This window comes from Diorhabda sublineata, chromosome 8 (assembly GCF_026230105.1).
Source record: "Diorhabda sublineata isolate icDioSubl1.1 chromosome 8, icDioSubl1.1, whole genome shotgun sequence".
Taxonomy (NCBI): domain Eukaryota; kingdom Metazoa; phylum Arthropoda; class Insecta; order Coleoptera; family Chrysomelidae; genus Diorhabda; species Diorhabda sublineata.
The window spans coordinates 30,226,980-30,250,425 of NC_079481.1; the positions used below are offsets into that span (position 1 = coordinate 30,226,980).

Below are 23,446 nucleotides of genomic sequence, written 5' to 3' on the forward strand. Positions count from 1 at the left end.
TGATCTGAAATTTTTTTTGTTGCAGTTTACGCCGAAGTGAAACCGGGTGAATGCTGACGTTAGCTGAAGCATTATGACGACACATTTGAAGCATTTCCAGTATTGTTATTTTGTAGAGAGAAAATTAGATTTTAACGAATAATAGCGATTAAACAAATAAAATTTAGCAAAAAAATATTTATTAAATTTAGTACTTAGTATTGTTTTTAAAAACGTGAAAGTGTTTTTTAAGTTATTTTTTAATTTAAAATGCGTGAACGTACCTACAATGTAGAATTTACTTAAATACGGTACAGTATCATTAATGTAAGATTTAATAGGCAAGTATTTTGTTTGAAAAAATAATAATAAACATATTTTCGACTAATTAATTATTTTTATTCCACCCGTATACCATCAAACAACAATTTTACATCTTCTATTTCTTTTATAATTACTGAATATAGGTTGCGTAGCCACTTCCGAAACACAGAATAAATATTTCAATAGACAAAACGTAACTATGAAACGCCATCTTTTCATTAATTATTAAACGTATACACTTCACTTTCTAGAATAGAAATATTCTGTGGCGCTTCTTCTTTTTTTTAATGTAGAGATCAATAATAATAAGGATTTAAAATATAGTTCGAATACATCAATGTTTCTAATTTTAATTAAGAAGATAATTTGGTTGCCTAATCCGTAGGAGATAAATGTCAACACATAACGTGAATTTTTAAATAGAAAACTTGTGAATATGTAATTAATTTGATTGTCTTGTATGTAAGATGCATCCAAAATAAAAATGTTGAATTATAGGTTAATTTCTACAAGGTTTTTAAAAGATACAAATTATTATTTCTACGGAATTTATTAAAGACGATAATACAATGTAAACTTCTATGTTCTAGGACATACATTTATCTTTTCTATTTAATTTTCGATTGAAACCTAAAATGTAATGATAAATATAAAAGTTTTAATGTGACTATTGTGGATCTTCACTTACTCTTTCTATAGCTACGTCTGCGTCATCGAGTTTTTCTTTTCTTTCTTTAGAAGACCATCGTCTGGCTAATCTTCTAAAACTAGAAGAATTGTTACTGAACGAAGGTCTTAAGCATATCATTTCCACAATGGTTCCTTGTCGTTTTAATGGAATTGGTCTTGTATGTTGACCTTCGGTTGATTTGCTTTCGCGCATTTTGAAACTTTGATCGGAATCGGAGAAATTTCGTAATTTTTTTATATCGCCTATTGTTGATATTTCTGTTTTTGCGACTTCGGTTGTCCATACCTAATGAATATATTAATAATGACGAAATTTGACGTGGAATACGGGAAATCAAAAGTTATTTGTTATTTTTGGAAAGTAGTTTCGGTATATTTTATGAGAAAAATCGTATTGGCCAAAATAATGTGAATATCGATCTGATTTTTCAGAAATATGTTTAGAAAAGATCAATCTTCAAGAAAAAAAATTACGAATTCAGTAGGTTGTGAAATTTATGAGATACAGAACGTTAAAGTTCAAGTATAAAAAATTAAATTTAAAAAGTTTGTGGCTCCATATTTTCCAAAATAAATAATTGAAAATGATAAAATTATACGAGGTTATAAAGAAACTCTTCCTAATTCGACGAAACATACGTAGGAGGTTCTAGAAATAATAGATTAAGCGATATGAATTAAATTATTGCTTAGGTGTTTTGTATACATTTTCTAGTTTCATTTAAAAAATCGTGTAGGCCAAAATAATGTAAATATCGATCTGATTTTTCAGGAATATGTTTAAAAAAGATCAATCTTCAAGAAAAAAAATTACGAATTCAGTAGGTTGTGAAATTTATGAGATACAGAACGTTAAAGTTCAAGTATAAAAAATTAAACTTAAAAAGTTTGTGGCTCCTTATTTTCCAAAATAAATATTTGAAAATGATAAAATTATACGAGGTTATAAAGAAACTCTTCCTAATTCGACGAAACATACGTAGGAGGTTCTAGAAATAATAGATTAAGCGATATGAACAAAATTATTGCTTAGGTGTTTTGTATACTTTTTTAGTTTCATTTAAAAAATCGTGTAGGCCAAAATAATGTAAATATCGATCTGATTTTTCAGGAATATGTTTAGAAAAGATCAATCTTCAAGAAAAAAAATTACGAATTCAGTAGGTTGTGAAAATTATGAGATACAGAACGTTAAAGTTCAAGTATCAAAAATTTGCTTTAAAAAGTTTGTGGCTCCATATTTTCCAAAATAAATAATTGAAAATGATAAAATTATACGAGGTTATAAAGAAACTCTTCCTAATTCGACGAAACATACGTAGGAGGTTCTAGAAATAATAGATTAAGCGATATGAACAAAATTATTGCTTAGGTGTTTTGTATACATTTTCTAGTTTCATTTAAAAAATGGTGTAGGCCAAAATAATGTAAATATCGATCTGATTTTTCAGGAGTATGTTTAGAAAAGATCAATCTTCAAGAAAAAAAATTACGAATTCAGTAGGTTGTGAAATTTATGAGATACAGAACGTTAAAGTTCAAGTATAAAAAATTAAACTTAAAAAGTTTGTGGCTCCATATTTTCCAAAATAAATAATTGAAAATGATAAAATTATACGAGGTTATAAAGAAACTCTTCCTAATTCGACGAAACATACGTAGGAGGTTCTAGAAATAATAGATTAAGCGATATGAACAAAATTATTGCTTAGGTGTTTTGTATACTTTTTTAGTTTCATTTAAAAAATCGTGTAGGCCAAAATAATGTAAATATCGATCTGATTTTTCAGGAATATGTTTAGAAAAGATCAATCTTCAAGAAAAAAAATTACGAATTCAGTAGGTTGTGAAATTTATGAGATACAGAACGTTAAAGTTTAGGTATAAAAAATTAAACTTAAAAAGTTTGTGGCTCCATATTTTCCAAAATAAATAATTGAAAATGATAAAATTATACGAGGTTATAAAGAAAAACTTCCTAATTCGACGAAACATACGTAGGAGGTTCTAAAAATAATAGATTAAGCGATATGAACAAAATTATTGCTTAGGTGTTTTGTATACTTTTTTAGTTTCATTTAAAAAATCGTGTAGGCCAAAATAATGTAAATATCGATCTGATTTTTCAGGAATATGTTTAGAAAAGATCAATCTTCAAGAAAAAAAATTACGAATTCAGTAGGTTGTGAAAATTATGAGATACAGAACGTTAAAGTTCAAGTATCAAAAATTTGCTTTAAAAAGTTTGTGGCTCCATATTTTCCAAAATAAATAATTGAAAATGATAAAATTATACGAGGTTATAAAGAAACTCTTCCTAATTCGACGAAACATACGTAGGAGGTTCTAGAAATAATAGATTAAGCGATATGAACAAAATTATTGCTTAGGTGTTTTGTATACATTTTCTAGTTTCATTTAAAAAATCGTGTAGGCCAAAATAATGTAAATATCGATCTAATTTTTCAGGAGTATGTTTAGAAAAGATCAATCTTCAAGAAAAAAAATTACGAATTCAGTAGGTTGTGAAATTTATGAGATACAGAACGTTAAAGTTCAAGTATAAAAAATTAAACTTAAAAAGTTTGTGGCTCCATATTTTCCAAAATAAATATTTGAAAATGATAAAATTATACGAGGTTATAAAGAAACTCTTCCTAATTCGACGAAACATACGTAGGAGGTTCTAGAAATAATAGATTAAGCGATATGAACAAAATTATTGCTTAGGTGTTTTGTATACATTTTCTAGTTTCATTTAAAAAATCGTGTAGGCCAAAATAATGTAAATATCGATCTAATTTTTCAGGAGTATGTTTAGAAAAGATCAATCTTCAAGAAAAAAAATTACGAATTCAGTAGGTTGTGAAATTTATGAGATACAGAACGTTAAAGTTTAGGTATAAAAAATTAAACTTAAAAAGTTTGTGGCTCCATATTTTCCAAAATAAATAATTGAAAATGATAAAATTATACGAGGTTATAAAGAAAAACTTCCTAATTCGACGAAACATACGTAGGAGGTTCTAGAAATAATAGATTAAGCGATATGAACAAAATTATTGCTTAGGTGTTTTGTATACATTTTCTAGTTTCATTTAAAAAATCGTGTAGGCCAAAATAATGTAAATATCGATCTAATTTTTCAGGAGTATGTTTAGAAAAGATCAATCTTCAAGAAAAAAAATTACGAATTCAGTAGGTTGTGAAATTTATGAGATACAGAACGTTAAAGTTCAAGTATAAAAAATTAAACTTAAAAAGTTTGTGGCTCCATATTTTCCAAAATAAATAATTGAAAATGATAAAATTATACGAGGTTATAAAGAAACTCTTCCTAATTCGACGAAACATACGTAGGAGGTTCTAGAAATAATAGATTAAGCGATATGAACAAAATTATTGCTTAGGTGTTTTGTATACTTTTTTAGTTTCATTTAAAAAATCGTGTAGGCCAAAATAATGTAAATATCGATCTGATTTTTCAGGAATATGTTTAGAAAAGATCAATCTTCAAGAAAAAAAATTACGAATTCAGTAGGTTGTGAAAATTATGAGATACAGAACGTTAAAGTTCAAGTATCAAAAATTTGCTTTAAAAAGTTTGTGGCTCCATATTTTCCAAAATAAATAATTGAAAATGATAAAATTATACGAGGTTATAAAGAAACTCTTCCTAATTCGACGAAACATACGTAGGAGGTTCTAGAAATAATAGATTAAGCGATATGAACAAAATTATTGCTTAGGTGTTTTGTATACATTTTCTAGTTTCATTTAAAAAATCGTGTAGGCCAAAATAATGTAAATATCGATCTAATTTTTCAGGAGTATGTTTAGAAAAGATCAATCTTCAAGAAAAAAAATTACGAATTCAGTAGGTTGTGAAATTTATGAGATACAGAACGTTAAAGTTCAAGTATAAAAAATTAAACTTAAAAAGTTTGTGGCTCCATATTTTCCAAAATAAATATTTGAAAATGATAAAATTATACGAGGTTATAAAGAAACTCTTCCTAATTCGACGAAACATACGTAGGAGGTTCTAGAAATAATAGATTAAGCGATATGAACAAAATTATTGCTTAGGTGTTTTGTATACATTTTCTAGTTTCATTTAAAAAATCGTGTAGGCCAAAATAATGTAAATATCGATCTAATTTTTCAGGAGTATGTTTAGAAAAGATCAATCTTCAAGAAAAAAAATTACGAATTCAGTAGGTTGTGAAATTTATGAGATACAGAACGTTAAAGTTTAGGTATAAAAAATTAAACTTAAAAAGTTTGTGGCTCCATATTTTCCAAAATAAATAATTGAAAATGATAAAATTATACGAGGTTATAAAGAAAAACTTCCTAATTCGACGAAACATACGTAGGAGGTTCTAGAAATAATAGATTAAGCGATATGAACAAAATTATTGCTTAGGTGTTTTGTATACATTTTCTAGTTTCATTTAAAAAATCGTGTAGGCCAAAATAATGTAAATATCGATCTAATTTTTCAGGAGTATGTTTAGAAAAGATCAATCTTCAAGAAAAAAAATTACGAATTCAGTAGGTTGTGAAATTTATGAGATACAGAACGTTAAAGTTCAAGTATAAAAAATTAAACTTAAAAAGTTTGTGGCTCCATATTTTCCAAAATAAATAATTGAAAATGATAAAATTATACGAGGTTATAAAGAAACTCTTCCTAATTCGACGAAACATACGTAGGAGGTTCTAGAAATAATAGATTAAGCGATATGAACAAAATTATTGCTTAGGTGTTTTGTATACTTTTTTAGTTTCATTTAAAAAATCGTGTAGGCCAAAATAATGTGAATATCGATCTGATTTTTCAGAAGTATGTTTAGAAAAGATCAGTCTTCAAGAAAAAAAATTACGAATTCAGTAGGTTGTGAAATTTATGAGATACAGAACGTTAAATTTCAAGTATCAAAAATTTGCTTTAAAAAGTTTGTGGCTCCATATTTTCCAAAATAAATAATTGAAAATGATAAAATTATACGAGGTTATAAAGAAACTCTTCCTAATTCGACGAAACATACGTAGGAGGTTCTAGAAATAATAGATTAAGCGATATGAACAAAATTATTGCTTAGGTGTTTTGTATACTTTTTTAGTTTCATTTAAAAAATCGTGTAGGCCAAAATAATGTAAATATCGATCTGATTTTTCAGGAATATGTTTAGAAAAGATCAATCTTCAAGAAAAAAAATTACGAATTCAGTAGGTTGTGAAGATTATGAGATACAGAACGTTAAAGTTCAAGTATCAAAAATTTGCTTTAAAAAGTTTGTGGCTCCATATTTTCCAAAATAAATAATTGAAAATGATAAAATTATACGAGGTTATAAAGAAAAACTTCCTAATTCGACGAAACATACGTAGGAGGTTCTAAAAATAATAGATTAAGCGATATGAACAAAATTATTGCTTAGGTGTTTTGTATACTTTTTTAGTTTCATTTAAAAAATCGTGTAGGCCAAAATAATGTAAATATCGATCTGATTTTTCAGGAATATGTTTAGAAAAGATCAATCTTCAAGAAAAAAAATTACGAATTCAGTAGGTTGTGAAAATTATGAGATACAGAACGTTAAAGTTCAAGTATCAAAAATTTGCTTTAAAAAGTTTGTGGCTCCATATTTTCCAAAATAAATAATTGAAAATGATAAAATTATACGAGGTTATAAAGAAACTCTTCCTAATTCGACGAAACATACGTAGGAGGTTCTAGAAATAATAGATTAAGCGATATGAACAAAATTATTGCTTAGGTGTTTTGTATACATTTTCTAGTTTCATTTAAAAAATCGTGTAGGCCAAAATAATGTAAATATCGATCTAATTTTTCAGGAGTATGTTTAGAAAAGATCAATCTTCAAGAAAAAAAATTACGAATTCAGTAGGTTGTGAAATTTATGAGATACAGAACGTTAAAGTTCAAGTATAAAAAATTAAACTTAAAAAGTTTGTGGCTCCATATTTTCCAAAATAAATATTTGAAAATGATAAAATTATACGAGGTTATAAAGAAACTCTTCCTAATTCGACGAAACATACGTAGGAGGTTCTAGAAATAATAGATTAAGCGATATGAACAAAATTATTGCTTAGGTGTTTTGTATACATTTTCTAGTTTCATTTAAAAAATCGTGTAGGCCAAAATAATGTAAATATCGATCTAATTTTTCAGGAGTATGTTTAGAAAAGATCAATCTTCAAGAAAAAAAATTACGAATTCAGTAGGTTGTGAAATTTATGAGATACAGAACGTTAAAGTTTAGGTATAAAAAATTAAACTTAAAAAGTTTGTGGCTCCATATTTTCCAAAATAAATAATTGAAAATGATAAAATTATACGAGGTTATAAAGAAAAACTTCCTAATTCGACGAAACATACGTAGGAGGTTCTAGAAATAATAGATTAAGCGATATGAACAAAATTATTGCTTAGGTGTTTTGTATACATTTTCTAGTTTCATTTAAAAAATCGTGTAGGCCAAAATAATGTAAATATCGATCTAATTTTTCAGGAGTATGTTTAGAAAAGATCAATCTTCAAGAAAAAAAATTACGAATTCAGTAGGTTGTGAAATTTATGAGATACAGAACGTTAAAGTTCAAGTATAAAAAATTAAACTTAAAAAGTTTGTGGCTCCATATTTTCCAAAATAAATAATTGAAAATGATAAAATTATACGAGGTTATAAAGAAACTCTTCCTAATTCGACGAAACATACGTAGGAGGTTCTAGAAATAATAGATTAAGCGATATGAACAAAATTATTGCTTAGGTGTTTTGTATACTTTTTTAGTTTCATTTAAAAAATCGTGTAGGCCAAAATAATGTGAATATCGATCTGATTTTTCAGAAGTATGTTTAGAAAAGATCAGTCTTCAAGAAAAAAAATTACGAATTCAGTAGGTTGTGAAATTTATGAGATACAGAACGTTAAATTTCAAGTATCAAAAATTTGCTTTAAAAAGTTTGTGGCTCCATATTTTCCAAAATAAATAATTGAAAATGATAAAATTATACGAGGTTATAAAGAAACTCTTCCTAATTCGACGAAACATACGTAGGAGGTTCTAGAAATAATAGATTAAGCGATATGAACAAAATTATTGCTTAGGTGTTTTGTATACTTTTTTAGTTTCATTTAAAAAATCGTGTAGGCCAAAATAATGTAAATATCGATCTGATTTTTCAGGAATATGTTTAGAAAAGATCAATCTTCAAGAAAAAAAATTACGAATTCAGTAGGTTGTGAAGATTATGAGATACAGAACGTTAAAGTTCAAGTATCAAAAATTTGCTTTAAAAAGTTTGTGGCTCCATATTTTCCAAAATAAATAATTGAAAATGATAAAATTATACGAGGTTATAAAGAAAAACTTCCTAATTCGACGAAACATACGTAGGAGGTTCTAAAAATAATAGATTAAGCGATATGAACAAAATTATTGCTTAGGTGTTTTGTATACTTTTTTAGTTTCATTTAAAAAATCGTGTAGGCCAAAATAATGTGAATATCGATCTGATTTTTCAGAAGTATGTTTAGAAAAGATCAGTCTTCAAGAAAAAAAATTACGAATTCAGTAGGTTGTGAAATTTATGAGATACAGAACGTTAAATTTCAAGTATCAAAAATTTGCTTTAAAAAGTTTGTGGCTCCATATTTTCCAAAATAAATAATTGAAAATGATAAAATTATACGAGGTTATAAAGAAACTCTTCCTAATTCGACGAAACATACGTAGGAGGTTCTAGAAATAATAGATTAAGCGATATGAACAAAATTATTGCTTAGGTGTTTTGTATACATTTTCTAGTTTCATTTAAAAAATCGTGTAGGCCAAAATAATGTAAATATCGATCTAATTTTTCAGGAGTATGTTTAGAAAAGATCAATCTTCAAGAAAAAAAATTACGAATTCAGTAGGTTGTGAAATTTATGAGATACAGAACGTTAAAGTTCAAGTATAAAAAATTAAACTTAAAAAGTTTGTGGCTCCATATTTTCCAAAATAAATATTTGAAAATGATAAAATTATACGAGGTTATAAAGAAACTCTTCCTAATTCGACGAAACATACGTAGGAGGTTCTAGAAATAATAGATTAAGCGATATGAACTAAATTATTGCTTAGGTGTTTTGTATACATTTTCTAGTTTCATTTAAAAAATCGTGTAGGCCAAAATAATGTAAATATCGATCTGATTTTTCAGGAGTATGTTTAGAAAAGATCAGTCTTCAAGAAAAAAAATTACGAATTCAGTAGGTTGTGAAATTTATGAGATACAGAACGTTAAAGTTCAAGTATAAAAAATTAAACTTAAAAAGTTTGTGGCTCCATATTTTCCAAAATAAATAATTGAAAATGATAAAATTATACGAGGTTATAAAGAAACTCTTCCTAATTCGACGAAACATACGTAGGAGGTTCTAGAAATAATAGATTAAGCGATATGAACAAAATTATTGCTTAGGTGTTTTGTATACTTTTTTAGTTTCATTTAAAAAATCGTGTAGGCCAAAATAATGTGAATATCGATCTGATTTTTCAGAAGTATGTTTAGAAAAGATCAGTCTTCAAGAAAAAAAATTACGAATTCAGTAGGTTGTGAAATTTATGAGATACAGAACGTTAAATTTCAAGTATCAAAAATTTGCTTTAAAAAGTTTGTGGCTCCATATTTTCCAAAATAAATAATTGAAAATGATAAAATTATACGAGGTTATAAAGAAACTCTTCCTAATTCGACGAAACATACGTAGGAGGTTCTAGAAATAATAGATTAAGCGATATGAACAAAATTATTGCTTAGGTGTTTTGTATACTTTTTTAGTTTCATTTAAAAAATCGTGTAGGCCAAAATAATGTAAATATCGATCTGATTTTTCAGGAATATGTTTAGAAAAGATCAATCTTCAAGAAAAAAAATTACGAATTCAGTAGGTTGTGAAGATTATGAGATACAGAACGTTAAAGTTCAAGTATCAAAAATTTGCTTTAAAAAGTTTGTGGCTCCATATTTTCCAAAATAAATAATTGAAAATGATAAAATTATACGAGGTTATAAAGAAAAACTTCCTAATTCGACGAAACATACGTAGGAGGTTCTAAAAATAATAGATTAAGCGATATGAACAAAATTATTGCTTAGGTGTTTTGTATACTTTTTTAGTTTCATTTAAAAAATCGTGTAGGCCAAAATAATGTGAATATCGATCTGATTTTTCAGAAGTATGTTTAGAAAAGATCAGTCTTCAAGAAAAAAAATTACGAATTCAGTAGGTTGTGAAATTTATGAGATACAGAACGTTAAATTTCAAGTATCAAAAATTTGCTTTAAAAAGTTTGTGGCTCCATATTTTCCAAAATAAATAATTGAAAATGATAAAATTATACGAGGTTATAAAGAAAAACTTCCTAATTCGACGAAACATACGTAGGAGGTTCTAAAAATAATAGATTAAGCGATATGAACAAAATTATTGCTTAGGTGTTTTGTATACTTTTTTAGTTTCATTTAAAAAATCGTGTAGGCCAAAATAATGTGAATATCGATCTGATTTTTCAGAAGTATGTTTAGAAAAGATCAGTCTTCAAGAAAAAAAATTACGAATTCAGTAGGTTGTGAAATTTATGAGATACAGAACGTTAAATTTCAAGTATCAAAAATTTGCTTTAAAAAGTTTGTGGCTCCATATTTTCCAAAATAAATAATTGAAAATGATAAAATTATACGAGGTTATAAAGAAACTCTTCCTAATTCGACGAAACATACGTAGGAGGTTCTAGAAATAATAGATTAAGCGATATGAACTAAATTATTGCTAAGGTGTTTTGTATACATTTTCTAGTTTCATTTAAAAAATCGTGTAGGCCAAAATAATGTAAATATCGATCTGATTTTTCAGGAGTATGTTTAGAAAAGATCAGTCTTCAAGAAAAAAAATTACGAATTCAGTAGGTTGTGAAATTTATGAGATACAGAACGTTAAAGTTCAAGTATAAAAAATTAAACTTAAAAAGTTTGTGGCTCCATATTTTCCAAAATAAATAATTGAAAATGATAAAATTATACGAGGTTATAAAGAAACTCTTCCTAATTCGACGAAACATACGTAGGAGGTTCTAGAAATAATAGATTAAGCGATATGAACTAAATTATTGCTTAGGTGTTTTGTATACTTTTTTAGTTTCATTTAAAAAATCGTGTAGGCCAAAATAATGTAAATATCGATCTGATTTTTCAGGAATATGTTTAGAAAAGATCAATCTTCAAGAAAAAAAATTACGAATTCAGTAGGTCGTGAAATTTATGAGATACAGAACGTTAAAGTTTAGGTATAAAAAATTAACCTCAAAAAGCAATTGCGAATTTTGAGGCTCCATATTTTACTTAATAAAAACACTAAAGCTTTAAGAATATAACACTTTTTAGAGCAACTCATTGTGATTCAAAAAAGTATAAATACAAAACTCCAGCTCTCTACTATTTTTAAATTGATGTCATTTAAAAAAAAAACTCAAACGGATCAAAAAATTCAAAATACGAATCTCATTTTATGGAAATATAATTTCAAATCTTCGGTAAATGACAAAAAAAATCATTACCGTCTTATAGAGCGCGATTTACGAGATACAGGGTGTTAGATTTGAAACCTTTGGTAAGAAAATAATTAATAATTTCGAAATTTTACATTCTTACCAATAAATTCTCGTTTTATACAAATTTTTGTCAATCGAGACAATAAATAATCGATTTTTTATACGAGGCGAATCGAAAAATACCAACTTACTTTATTTCTGTCGTTCGCTTTCGAAGATCCCCAACAAATCTTCGTCAATTCGTTCTTAAATTTGGGATGCGACAAAGCGTACACATACGGGTTGATACAACTCGCAGTTTTGCAAAAAAGTGCCGGTAATAAGGACACTACGGGCGGTATGCAATCCCTGTAGCCGGCCACCCCTAAAAGAGCGACCACCGCGTACGGAGTCCACGACACGAACCACAAAACAATAGTAAACAAAACGGTAACGGCCAATTTGATCTCTTGTTTCCTCTTATCTTCTTCTCGCACGTGTTTGACGGAATCCCCGCCCCGTTTCCGACATTCCGTTCGAGTGTAAACGATTTTCCAAATGTTGATGTAGCTGAACGATATCAATATAACGGGCACCACCCACGCGGCGAAAAAGAAGACGACGATGAAATTTTTAATTTTCACGTCGTCCGTCAAATAATCGAAACTGCAACTCGTCAAATACCCCTCGTACGTGTACTTCCCGAATCCGACGTCGAGCGCGGGTATGACGGCGAAAAAGGTACCGTAAATCCAAGTGACCAACAGACATATTTTCACCCTTAAATTCGAGAAGGTTCGATTCAGAGGGTATTTTATAACGAAAAAACGATCGAAAGATATCACGCTTAATGTTATGATGGAGATGGTGCCTGTCAAACCTCCAATAAAACCGTAAATACGACAAGCTGCAACATAAAAAGGTAACGCAAAAACATTCGTTTACTTAAAAAATCCTACAAGCTATAATTATTTAAATATCGAGATGAAATTTTAGAAATACGTTAATGAATATGTGAATTATGTTAAAAAAAATCGGAAGTGCGCTACGACGGCGCGTTTCCGAGATATAGTACGCTAAAGTGTTATATAACTTGAATTGAAATAAAACTTTTTTTAGATAATAAAAATATAAAAATTTCGTGCTGGAAACAAATTATTCATTGTTACTAACCAACGTCTCCAAGTGCAGGGCCGTTTAGGTACGAATTATAAAGTAAAATCGGCGCTTTAATATTCATAATTCCATCACTGAATGCCAAGTTGACTATCAAAGTATTTGCAGAAGTTCTGAGTGATTTGCACCTTAAATTACACGTTAAGTTGAGTAAAAATAATCGATTTATGGAAATAATCGATTTTTATAACCTCAAAATATCATATATATATATCGATTATTTCAATTAAATAAAACAAATAAAATTAAAGTTTAAAAGTTTCTAGTTTATTTTTTCGTGAACCCTTTGGTCGATTTTAGGAATTTTCATTTTGAATTGTAGCTCGACCTTTTGGGAACGCGATTGTTCAGATTTAATTTTTAGTTGTTACGTTTTTTGTTATATACAAGGGCGAACGAAAATAATGAATATATAGTACTTATTCAGAACACCCTGTAAAGTAATTATCAACAAACAGGATATTCGTGAAGTTTAAAACGATATTTGAATGTTTTTGAACATTTTCTTCTTTTATTCATTGAAATAACTTGATTTTTAGAGAAATTAAAGCGATTATTTCGAACACGTAATCACAAAAAGTTCTGTAATTTCTTTAAAAATCGAGTTATTTCGATGATTAAAAAAAGAAAATATTCCGAATAGATCAGGTAACAACTGGGTGTTCATAAAAATTATCGTCCGTTAACGATTCATTCTACAGGGTGTTTTGAATGGAAGTTACTTTTTTTTGTTTAGCCCTCGTATATTAGCGAATAAATGGGAAGGTAAGGATTGGTTTTGGCTCACCTGAAAAATAAAAATATAACCAGAAAGTTTCCAGATACTCCGAATATCATTAGTAACATGTACAAAATGGCGGATACGTAATAATTTATTGTATAAGGCGGGTCATATTTTAACCAATGGACGTTGATTTCGAGAAAATATTCTTCTTTGAACAGACCAAATTTTTTCCAATTTTCCACCGGCCAGGATTTCTTGAAATTTTCTATTATGTACGATAAATTGTCCTTGGATTTATTGTTATCGCTAAAATCATCAAAAATATCGAAATCGAAAAAATCGATTGTTTCGAAAGATCGATTTTCATAATGTTTAGCATGACATGTTGGGTAAGTTTGAGGTTATCGTCAATAATTTGTACGCGTTCAATTCGATGATTAGGCAGTGGCGTAGCATGGTTAAATTTACGTATATTTTACTTTGATATCTCTTTTGTTTTTGCTCGTACAAAAAAAATTTGAATATCAAATTTGTAGTAAATTTCACGCTCTATAACATGACGTAACTAAATTTGAAAACAAAACTTTCTAAACTTCAATTTTTTGAAAATTGTTTAAAACTTTTTGAATAATTGTTAGTTTTTTGACGATAAATCTTTAAATTTTGAAGCTACAAACTTTTAAAACCCAGCATTTTGTAGAAAAATTTGAGGGCTTTAATAATATGTCACAATCTATAACCCTGCTTTGTTAGAAGGTTGAGTTTAAAGGGCTGGAAAGAGCGGTAATACGCGATAGCGAACTTTAGCCATATCTCCCTCAATTTTCATGATAAAACAATTTTAAAAAAACCAAAATGTTCAGTAAAAAAAGCTCTATAATTATTGTTTGATGTATTTTTTCATATAATGGATATTTTTCCATTTATTTGAGAAAAATTCTTTTTTTTCGATCACGTGACGTTTTTTGTTATAAGTCGATCAATTTTCGTGCAAAAGACTATTCTTATTGCTCATTTTGAAGGATTTTTTATTTACTTTAAGAAGTTTTTTTAGAGTTTTAACCCAAAATATAATCCTTTTCGAGTTATGTAAGCTTGAATGTTTTAATTCTCAGTTTTTCGAAAAATACCAATTTTTCAATTTGCTATAACTCAGTGGCTATTAGGTTTACAGATCTCATTTAAAAACGAATATTTTCATTTTTTTATTATCTACATTTTTGTTTCTAATAAATTTTTTGATAAAATTAATACTTTTTAAGTTATTTGAGCTTGAATGTTTTAATTTTCGGTTTTTCGAAAAATACCAATTTTTCAATTATCTATAACTCAGTGGCTATTAGGTTTACAGAGCTCATTTAAAAACGAATATTTTCATTTTTTTATTATCTACATTTTTGTTTCTAATAAATTTTTTGATAAAATTAATACTTTTTAAGTTATTTGAGCTTGAATGTTTTAATTTTCGGTTTTTCGAAAAATACCAATTTTTCAATTATCTATAACTCAGTGGCTATTAGGTTTACAGAGCTCATTTAAAAACGAATATTTTCATTTTTTTATTATCTACATTTTTGTTTCTAATAAATTTTTTGATAAAATTAATACTTTTTAAGTTATTTAAGCTTGAATGTTTTAATTTTCGGTTTTTCGAAAAATACCAATTTTTCAATTATCTATAACTCTGTGGCTATTAGGTTTACAGAGCTCATTTAAAAACGAATATTTTCATTTTTTTATTATCTACATTTTTGTTTCTAATAAATTTTTTGATAAAATTAATACTTTTTAAGTTATTTAAGCTTGAATGTTTTAATTTTCGGTTTTTCGAAAAATACCAATTTTTCAATTATCTATAACTCTGTGGCTATTAGGTTTACAGAGCTCATTTAAAAACGAATATTTTCATTTTTTTATTATCTACATTTTTGTTTCTAATAAATTTTTTGATAAAATTAATACTTTTTAAGTTATTTGAGCTTGAATGTTTTAATTTTCGGTTTTTCGAAAAATACCAATTTTTCAATTATCTATAACTCAGTGGCTATTAGGTTTACAGAGCTCATTTAAAAACGAATATTTTCATTTTTTTATTATCTACATTTTTGTTTCTAATAAATTTTTTGATAAAATTAATACTTTTTAAGTTATTTAAGCTTGAATGTTTTAATTTTCGGTTTTTCGAAAAATACCAATTTTTCAATTATCTATAACTCTGTGGCTATTAGGTTTACAGAGCTCATTTAAAAACGAATATTTTCATTTTTTTATTATCTACATTTTTGTTTCTAATAAATTTTTTGATAAAATTAATACTTTTTAAGTTATTTGAGCTTGAATGTTTTAATTTTCGGTTTTTCGAAAAATACCAATTTATCAATTATCTATAACTCAGTGGCTATTAGGTTTACAGATCTCATTTAAAAACGAATATTTTCATTTTTTTATTATCTACATTTTTGTTTCTAATAAATTTTTTGATAAAATTAATACTTTTTAAGTTATTTAAGCTTGAATGGTTTAATTCTCGGTTTTTCGAAAAATACCAATTTTTCAATTAACTATAACTCAGTGGCTATTAGGTTTACAGAGCTCATTTAAAAACGAATATTTTCATTTTTTTATTATCTACATTTTTGTTTCTAATAAATTTTTTGATAAAATTAATACTTTTTAAGTTATTTAAGCTTGAATGGTTTAATTCTCGGTTTTTCGAAAAATACCAATTTTTCAATTAACTATAACTCAGTGGCTATTAGGTTTACAGAGCTCATTTAAAAACGAATATTTTCATTTTTTTATTATCTACATTTTTGTTTCTAATAAATTTTTTGATAAAATTAATACTTTTTAAGTTATTTGAGCTTGAATGTTTTAATTTTCGGTTTTTCGAAAAATACCAATTTTTCAATTATCTATAACTCAGTGGCTATTAGGTTTACAGAGCTCATTTAAAAACGAATATTTTCATTTTTTTATTATCTACATTTTTGTTTCTAATAAATTTTTTGATAAAATTAATACTTTTTAAGTTATTTAAGCTTGAATGTTTTAATTTTCGGTTTTTCGAAAAATACCAATTTTTCAATTATCTATAACTCTGTGGCTATTAGGTTTACAGAGCTCATTTAAAAACGAATATTTTCATTTTTTTATTATCTACATTTTTGTTTCTAATAAATTTTTTGATAAAATTAATACTTTTTAAGTTATTTAAGCTTGAATGTTTTAATTTTCGGTTTTTCGAAAAATACCAATTTTTCAATTATCTATAACTCAGTGGCTATTAGGTTTACAGATCTCATTTAAAAACGAATATTTTCATTTTTTTATTATCTACATTTTTGTTTCTAATAAATTTTTTGATAAAATTAATACTTTTTAAGTTATTTAAGCTTGAATGTTTTAATTTTCGGTTTTTCGAAAAATACCAATTTTTCAATTATCTATAACTCTGTGGCTATTAGGTTTACAGAGCTCATTTAAAAACGAATATTTTCATTTTTTTATTATCTACATTTTTGTTTCTAATAAATTTTTTGATAAAATTAATACTTTTTAAGTTATTTGAGCTTGAATGTTTTAATTTTCGGTTTTTCGAAAAATACCAATTTTTCAATTATCTATAACTCAGTGGCTATTAGGTTTACAGAGCTCATTTAAAAACGAATATTTTCATTTTTTTATTATCTACATTTTTGTTTGTAATAAATTTTTTGATAAAATTAATACTTTTTAAGTTATTTAAGCTTGAATGTTTTAATTTTCGGTTTTTCGAAAAATAACAATTTTTCAATTATCTATAACTCTGTGGCTATTAGGTTTACAGAGCTCATTTAAAAACGAATATTTTCATTTTTTTATTATCTACATTTTTGTTTCTAATAAATTTTTTGATAAAATTAATACTTTTTAAGTTATTTGAGCTTGAATGTTTTAATTTTCGGTTTTTCGAAAAATACCAATTTATCAATTATCTATAACTCAGTGGCTATTAGGTTTACAGATCTCATTTAAAAACGAATATTTTCATTTTTTTATTATCTACATTTTTGTTTCTAATAAATTTTTTGATAAAATTAATACTTTTTAAGTTATTTAAGCTTGAATGGTTTAATTCTCGGTTTTTCGAAAAATACCAATTTTTCAATTAACTATAACTCAGTGGCTATTAGGTTTACAGAGCTCATTTAAAAACGAATATTTTCATTTTTTTATTATCTACATTTTTGTTTCTAATAAATTTTTTGATAAAATTAATACTTTTTAAGTTATTTAAGCTTGAATGGTTTAATTCTCGGTTTTTCGAAAAATACCAATTTTTCAATTAACTATAACTCAGTGGCTATTAGGTTTACAGAGCTCATTTAAAAACGAATATTTTCATTTTTTTATTATCTACATTTTTGTTTCTAATAAATTTTTTGATAAAATTAATACTTTTTAAGTTATTTGAGCTTGAATGTTTTAATTTTCGGTTTTTCGAAAAATACCAATTTTTCAATTATCTATAACTCAGTGGCTATTAGGTTTACAGAGCTCATTTAAAAACGAATATTTTCATTTTTTTATTATCTACATTTTTGTTTCTAATAAATTTTTTGATAAAATTAATACTTTTTAAGTTATTTAAGCTTGAATGTTTTAATTTTCGGTTTTTCGAAAAATACCAATTTTTCAATTATCTATAACTCTGTGGCTATTAGGTTTACAGAGCTCATTTAAAAACGAATATTTTCATTTTTTTATTATCTACATTTTTGTTTCTAATAAATTTTTTGATAAAATTAATACTTTTTAAGTTATTTAAGCTTGAATGTTTTAATTTTCGGTTTTTCGAAAAATACCAATTTTTCAATTATCTATAACTCAGTGGCTATTAGGTTTACAGATCTCATTTAAAAACGAATATTTTCATTTTTTTATTATCTACATTTTTGTTTCTAATAAATTTTTTGATAAAATTAATACTTTTTAAGTTATTTAAGCTTGAATGTTTTAATTTTCGGTTTTTCGAAAAATACCAATTTTTCAATTATCTATAACTCTGTGGCTATTAGGTTTACAGAGCTCATTTAAAAACGAATATTTTCATTTTTTTATTATCTACATTTTTGTTTCTAATAAATTTTTTGATAAAATTAATACTTTTTAAGTTATTTGAGCTTGAATGTTTTAATTTTCGGTTTTTCGAAAAATACCAATTTTTCAATTATCTATAACTCAGTGGCTATTAGGTTTACAGAGCTCATTTAAAAACGAATATTTTCATTTTTTTATTATCTACATTTTTGTTTCTAATAAATTTTTTGATAAAATTAATACTTTTTAAGTTATTTAAGCTTGAATGTTTTAATTTTCGGTTTTTCGAAAAATAACAATTTTTCAATTATCTATAACTCTGTGGCTATTAGGTTTACAGAGCTCATTTAAAAACGAATATTTTCATTTTTTTATTATCTACATTTTTGTTTCTAATAAATTTTTTGATAAAATTAATACTTTTTAAGTTATTTGAGCTTGAATGTTTTAATTTTCGGTTTTTCGAAAAATACCAATTTATCAATTATCTATAACTCAGTGGCTATTAGGTTTACAGATCTCATTTAAAAACGAATATTTTCATTTTTTTATTATCTACATTTTTGTTTCTAATAAATTTTTTGATAAAATTAATACTTTTTAAGTTATTTAAGCTTGAATGGTTTAATTCTCGGTTTTTCGAAAAATACCAATTTTTCAATTAACTATAACTCAGTGGCTATTAGGTTTACAGAGCTCATTTAAAAACGAATATTTTCATTTTTTTATTATCTACATTTTTGTTTCTAATAAATTTTTTGATAAAATTAATACTTTTTAAGTTATTTAAGCTTGAATGGTTTAATTCTCGGTTTTTCGAAAAATACCAATTTTTCAATTAACTATAACTCAGTGGCTATTAGGTTTACAGAGCTCATTTAAAAACGAATATTTTCATTTTTTTATTATCTACATTTTTGTTTCTAATAAATTTTTTGATAAAATTAATACTTTTTAAGTTATTTAAGCTTGAATGTTTTAATTTTCGGTTTTTCGAAAAATACCAATTTTTCAATTATCTATAACTCTGTGGCTATTAGGTTTACAGAGCTCATTTAAAAACGAATATTTTCATTTTTTTATTATCTACATTTTTGTTTCTAATAAATTTTTTGATAAAATTAATACTTTTTAAGTTATTTAAGCTTGAATGTTTTAATTTTCGGTTTTTCGAAAAATACCAATTTTTCAATTATCTATAACTCTGTGGCTATTAGGTTTACAGAGCTCATTTAAAAACGAATATTTTCATTTTTTTATTATCTACATTTTTGTTTCTAATAAATTTTTTGATAAAATTAATACTTTTTAAGTTATTTAAGCTTGAATGGTTTAATTCTCGGTTTTTCGAAAAATACCAATTTTTCAATTAACTATAACTCAGTGGCTATTAGGTTTACAGAGCTCATTTAAAAACGAATATTTTCATTTTTTTATTATCTACATTTTTGTTTCTAATAAATTTTTTGATAAAATTAATACTTTTTAAGTTATTTAAGCTTGAATGGTTTAATTCTCGGTTTTTCGAAAAATACCAATTTATCAATTATCTATAACTCAGTGGCTATTAGGTTTACAGATCTCATTTAAAAACGAATATTTTCATTTTTTTATTATCTACATTTTTGTTTCTAATAAATTTTTTGATAAAATTAATACTTTTTAAGTTATTTAAGCTTGAATGGTTTAATTCTCGGTTTTTCGAAAAATACCAATTTTTCAATTAACTATAACTCAGTTGCTATTAGGTTTACAGAGCTCATTTAAAAACGATTATTTTTATATTTTTATTAGCTACATTTTTGTTTCTAATAGTTTTTTCGATAAAGTTAATACTTTTTAAGTTATTCGTAAAGAAAGATTGAAAAACATGTTTCTCAGTGAAAAATTGAGGATGTATATCATTAATAAAACGGAAAAATACCTATAATTTAGAAAAAAAACTTTCTAGGTACCCAAAAGCTGCTTGGAATCAGTCAATCTATCGATTTTCGAGGTAAAATTTCCCATAAAAATGTTCATCCCCTGGAAAGGGTGGTATTCACACAAAAGCACCCTTCGGTTTGGGGTAGATTTTGAATAATGCTCTGAATTACGACTATTTACATCCAATAATTTAAAAAAACAACGATGTTTGTAATGATTACACGAATTTCCTTCTAAAATTTTCGTAAGGTATCAAAATAACCTTGAATAAACAAGGTCAAACTATCAAAATCATGAATTATATAAATCTTCTCGAAAACACACGTTTAAATCTGTCTAATTCAAGTTAAAAACTTGTCGACGACACACGCTTGTAATAAAAGTAATTATTGTAGTTAACACGGTTTTAATTAGTTGCTAAACATTTTTATGACGCCATTTTGTGAATAAATTTCTTGACTGATGTTTTCAAGTGTCAATTTGAATGTGTCTGAAAGCTACTTACAAATAAGTTAGATTTTCACAGTTTGACAATTTCAAGTGGACAAATAACACGAAAACTACGACGAACATTTTGACATTGAGCTTTGATTTTTCCCTAAATTGATATAAAAGACATAAAAATATTAAGTATAGAGGCTGGTTACGTAAAATTCACTCGGGACCATTTTCAATCAACTTTGTTTTAATGCAGCGTCGGGTTAAGGATCGAAATCCATTTATTTTCGATTCTTATAAAGAAAATGAAATAGCAAAAAATTGTTTACGCAAAAACATCAAGTCGTGAATAAATTGCAATTTCATCATCAGTTGATATGCTGCTAATTAGATCAAATTCTATTTATAACAATTCAAAACCGAGAAATTTGCTTCTAATTTTACTAATTACCAAGTTATCTACGTAGTTATTTTCTAAAAATGAAAGTTTTATGTAAGCTTTCAAGAAATCTTACGACAACGCCATCTATTTTTGACTTATTGCATTAATTTATCATTTTTAATTCGGATTTTTCGATTCAAATATAAATATTTTAAGCATTCCCACAATTTAATCCAATACTATCAGTTGAATTTATAATATTTTCATAAAAGAAACATTTAGTTACGTTTTATTTAAATTCAAATTTAATAAGTCAACACATGTGCAAACGTAGTATTCTGCTAGAGCGTTTTCAAATCTTTTCCATCTGGCTAGTAGATGGCGCAGCACAAATAAAATAAAGAAATTAATTATATAAGTATATTGGAGTATTCCTTCAATTCAATTTCATTCAAAATAAATAAAAAGACATGAGAATAATGATATTTCTCTAAAAACTATATCTAGTAACCATTTATTCACGACAAAATTTCATACTACTTATTTTCAACATTTATTTTATGTAGTATTCTGTTAGATTTTTTCATTAGCTTGTCCGTCTGGTCAGTAGATGGCGATAAACTAAAGTTACGGAATTAAAAATATGATTTAGATACTTTCGATAATTACTTTGATTGAATTCTACTATATATTTTACTTATAAGATGAAATTTTAGTAAAAACTATATCTATAAACGTTTTATTCAAACTTAAACTTGATACTAAGTATTTACAATAACTTTCGTCACGTGTAAACGTAGTATTCTATTACAATGTTTTAATAGCTTTCTCGTCTGGACTGTAGGTGGCGGTAAAAGAACTAATATAAAATAATAAAAAAGATATTTAGTATATCAATAATTCAAACATTAATAATAAAAATGATATAATAAAAATGTCAAATTTTCAAAAATCTCGACATATTGTCATATCGATGTACTATCTACTCGATCTACTCCATTCTGATTGGATCACGATGACGTTGAACGGTGGGATGGAGGATAGTTTTTATTTTAATAGCGAGTAGAGGGAGTGGTAAAGCAATGCTCTTTCTCTCTCTTCCAATAATAAAATTCCATTTACAATCAGCTTTCTCTATGTATAATATTAATTCTATGGTTAATATACGAGGAGATTTATAAAAATAGATATGATACTTTTGAAAGTGATGACGTTAACTAATTTGGATAATACTGTTGATGAGGTAGCAATTCTTGGTTGAATGGGTTCAATAATTCGGTATCAAGATTGATTTGACTTTCTTAGGATAGTTCAAGTCATCAGTACTTATCGGAGTGTCCCCGTAATCTAGCTGAATCAATATTAATTAAAGTTATTATTGATATTAGTAAATTCCTAGTATTTGTTGCTATATATTTATACGGCGTAAAATAGCCCCCAGTGAATGACGCATTTAACGGCAATGTGCTATTTCCACAACCAACTTCCCACCATGCGCATTAGTTAACAATATCTCCACCACTTATTCTGATTCATGAGAATCTTAATTCCTCTTTGAACTTTACGTGATGTAGGAAATGGGAGGCTATCTGTTGATATTTCTTTTTTTTTTTTAATAAATAAATTTTATATAACTAGTTATTTTTTTATCAATGGTTTTGATATTACGAAGGTGATTATAATTAATCTTTGTTTTTTAATGGAAGGTCGCGATACGGTCAAATGCTATTAATTAATTTTTCTATTATTTCCTTCCTACCTGATGTTGGAATTGAATCGGAATTAATTTTAGTGAGGTTATGTATATTTTAAAATCTTTTGTACGGTTTAGAAATGTAAAAAATCATCATTTATTAATTTTTGTGAGGTTATGTTTTTCTAAAATCTCTTATACGGTATAGAGATGTAAATAATCATGAAAATCAGTTTCTTTTCGATAAAAATCACATATAGGGAGATACTTGAACCAAATCATAGTATATAATTACGTTTTCGATATTTTTTTACGAAAATTTAATTGTTTTTATACTAAATCGACAGTTTTATATACAAATCGTTGTATTATAACTTTTTATTAGTGTATAAACTTGTAAATTCGAAAAAAAATCATCTTT

The 23,446-nt window shown here is 26.0% G+C and overlaps 1 protein-coding gene across 1 annotated transcript; it reads right to left on the minus strand.

The window, feature by feature from the left end:
• Positions 1-834: 834 nt before the first annotated feature.
• Positions 835-21,088, minus strand: LOC130447651 (opsin, ultraviolet-sensitive-like). Its single transcript, XM_056784599.1, has 6 exons — positions 21,018-21,088; positions 13,568-13,810; positions 12,778-12,908; positions 11,817-12,511; positions 992-1,279; positions 835-933 (listed from the first exon to the last, which is right to left on the minus strand). Exons 1-6 carry the CDS (start codon positions 21,083-21,085, stop codon positions 916-918), a joined length of 1,443 nt encoding a protein of 480 aa, XP_056640577.1. The 5' UTR covers positions 21,086-21,088; the 3' UTR covers positions 835-915.
• Positions 21,089-23,446: the final 2,358 nt, after the last annotated feature.

Bases quoted from the DNA above. Each gene is read 5' to 3' on its own strand.
- LOC130447651 (XM_056784599.1), bottom strand. From the start codon at position 21,085: ATGTTCGTCGTAGTTTTCGTGTTATTTGTCCACTTGAAATTGTCAAAC. The intron at 13,811-21,017 runs GTAAGTAGCTTT...TGATGATTTTAG, and splicing joins TGTGAAAATCTAACTTATTT to CGATAACAATAAATCCAAGG. The intron at 12,512-12,777 runs GTTAGTAACAAT...TTTATGTTGCAG, and splicing joins CCCTGCACTTGGAGACGTTG to CTTGTCGTATTTACGGTTTT.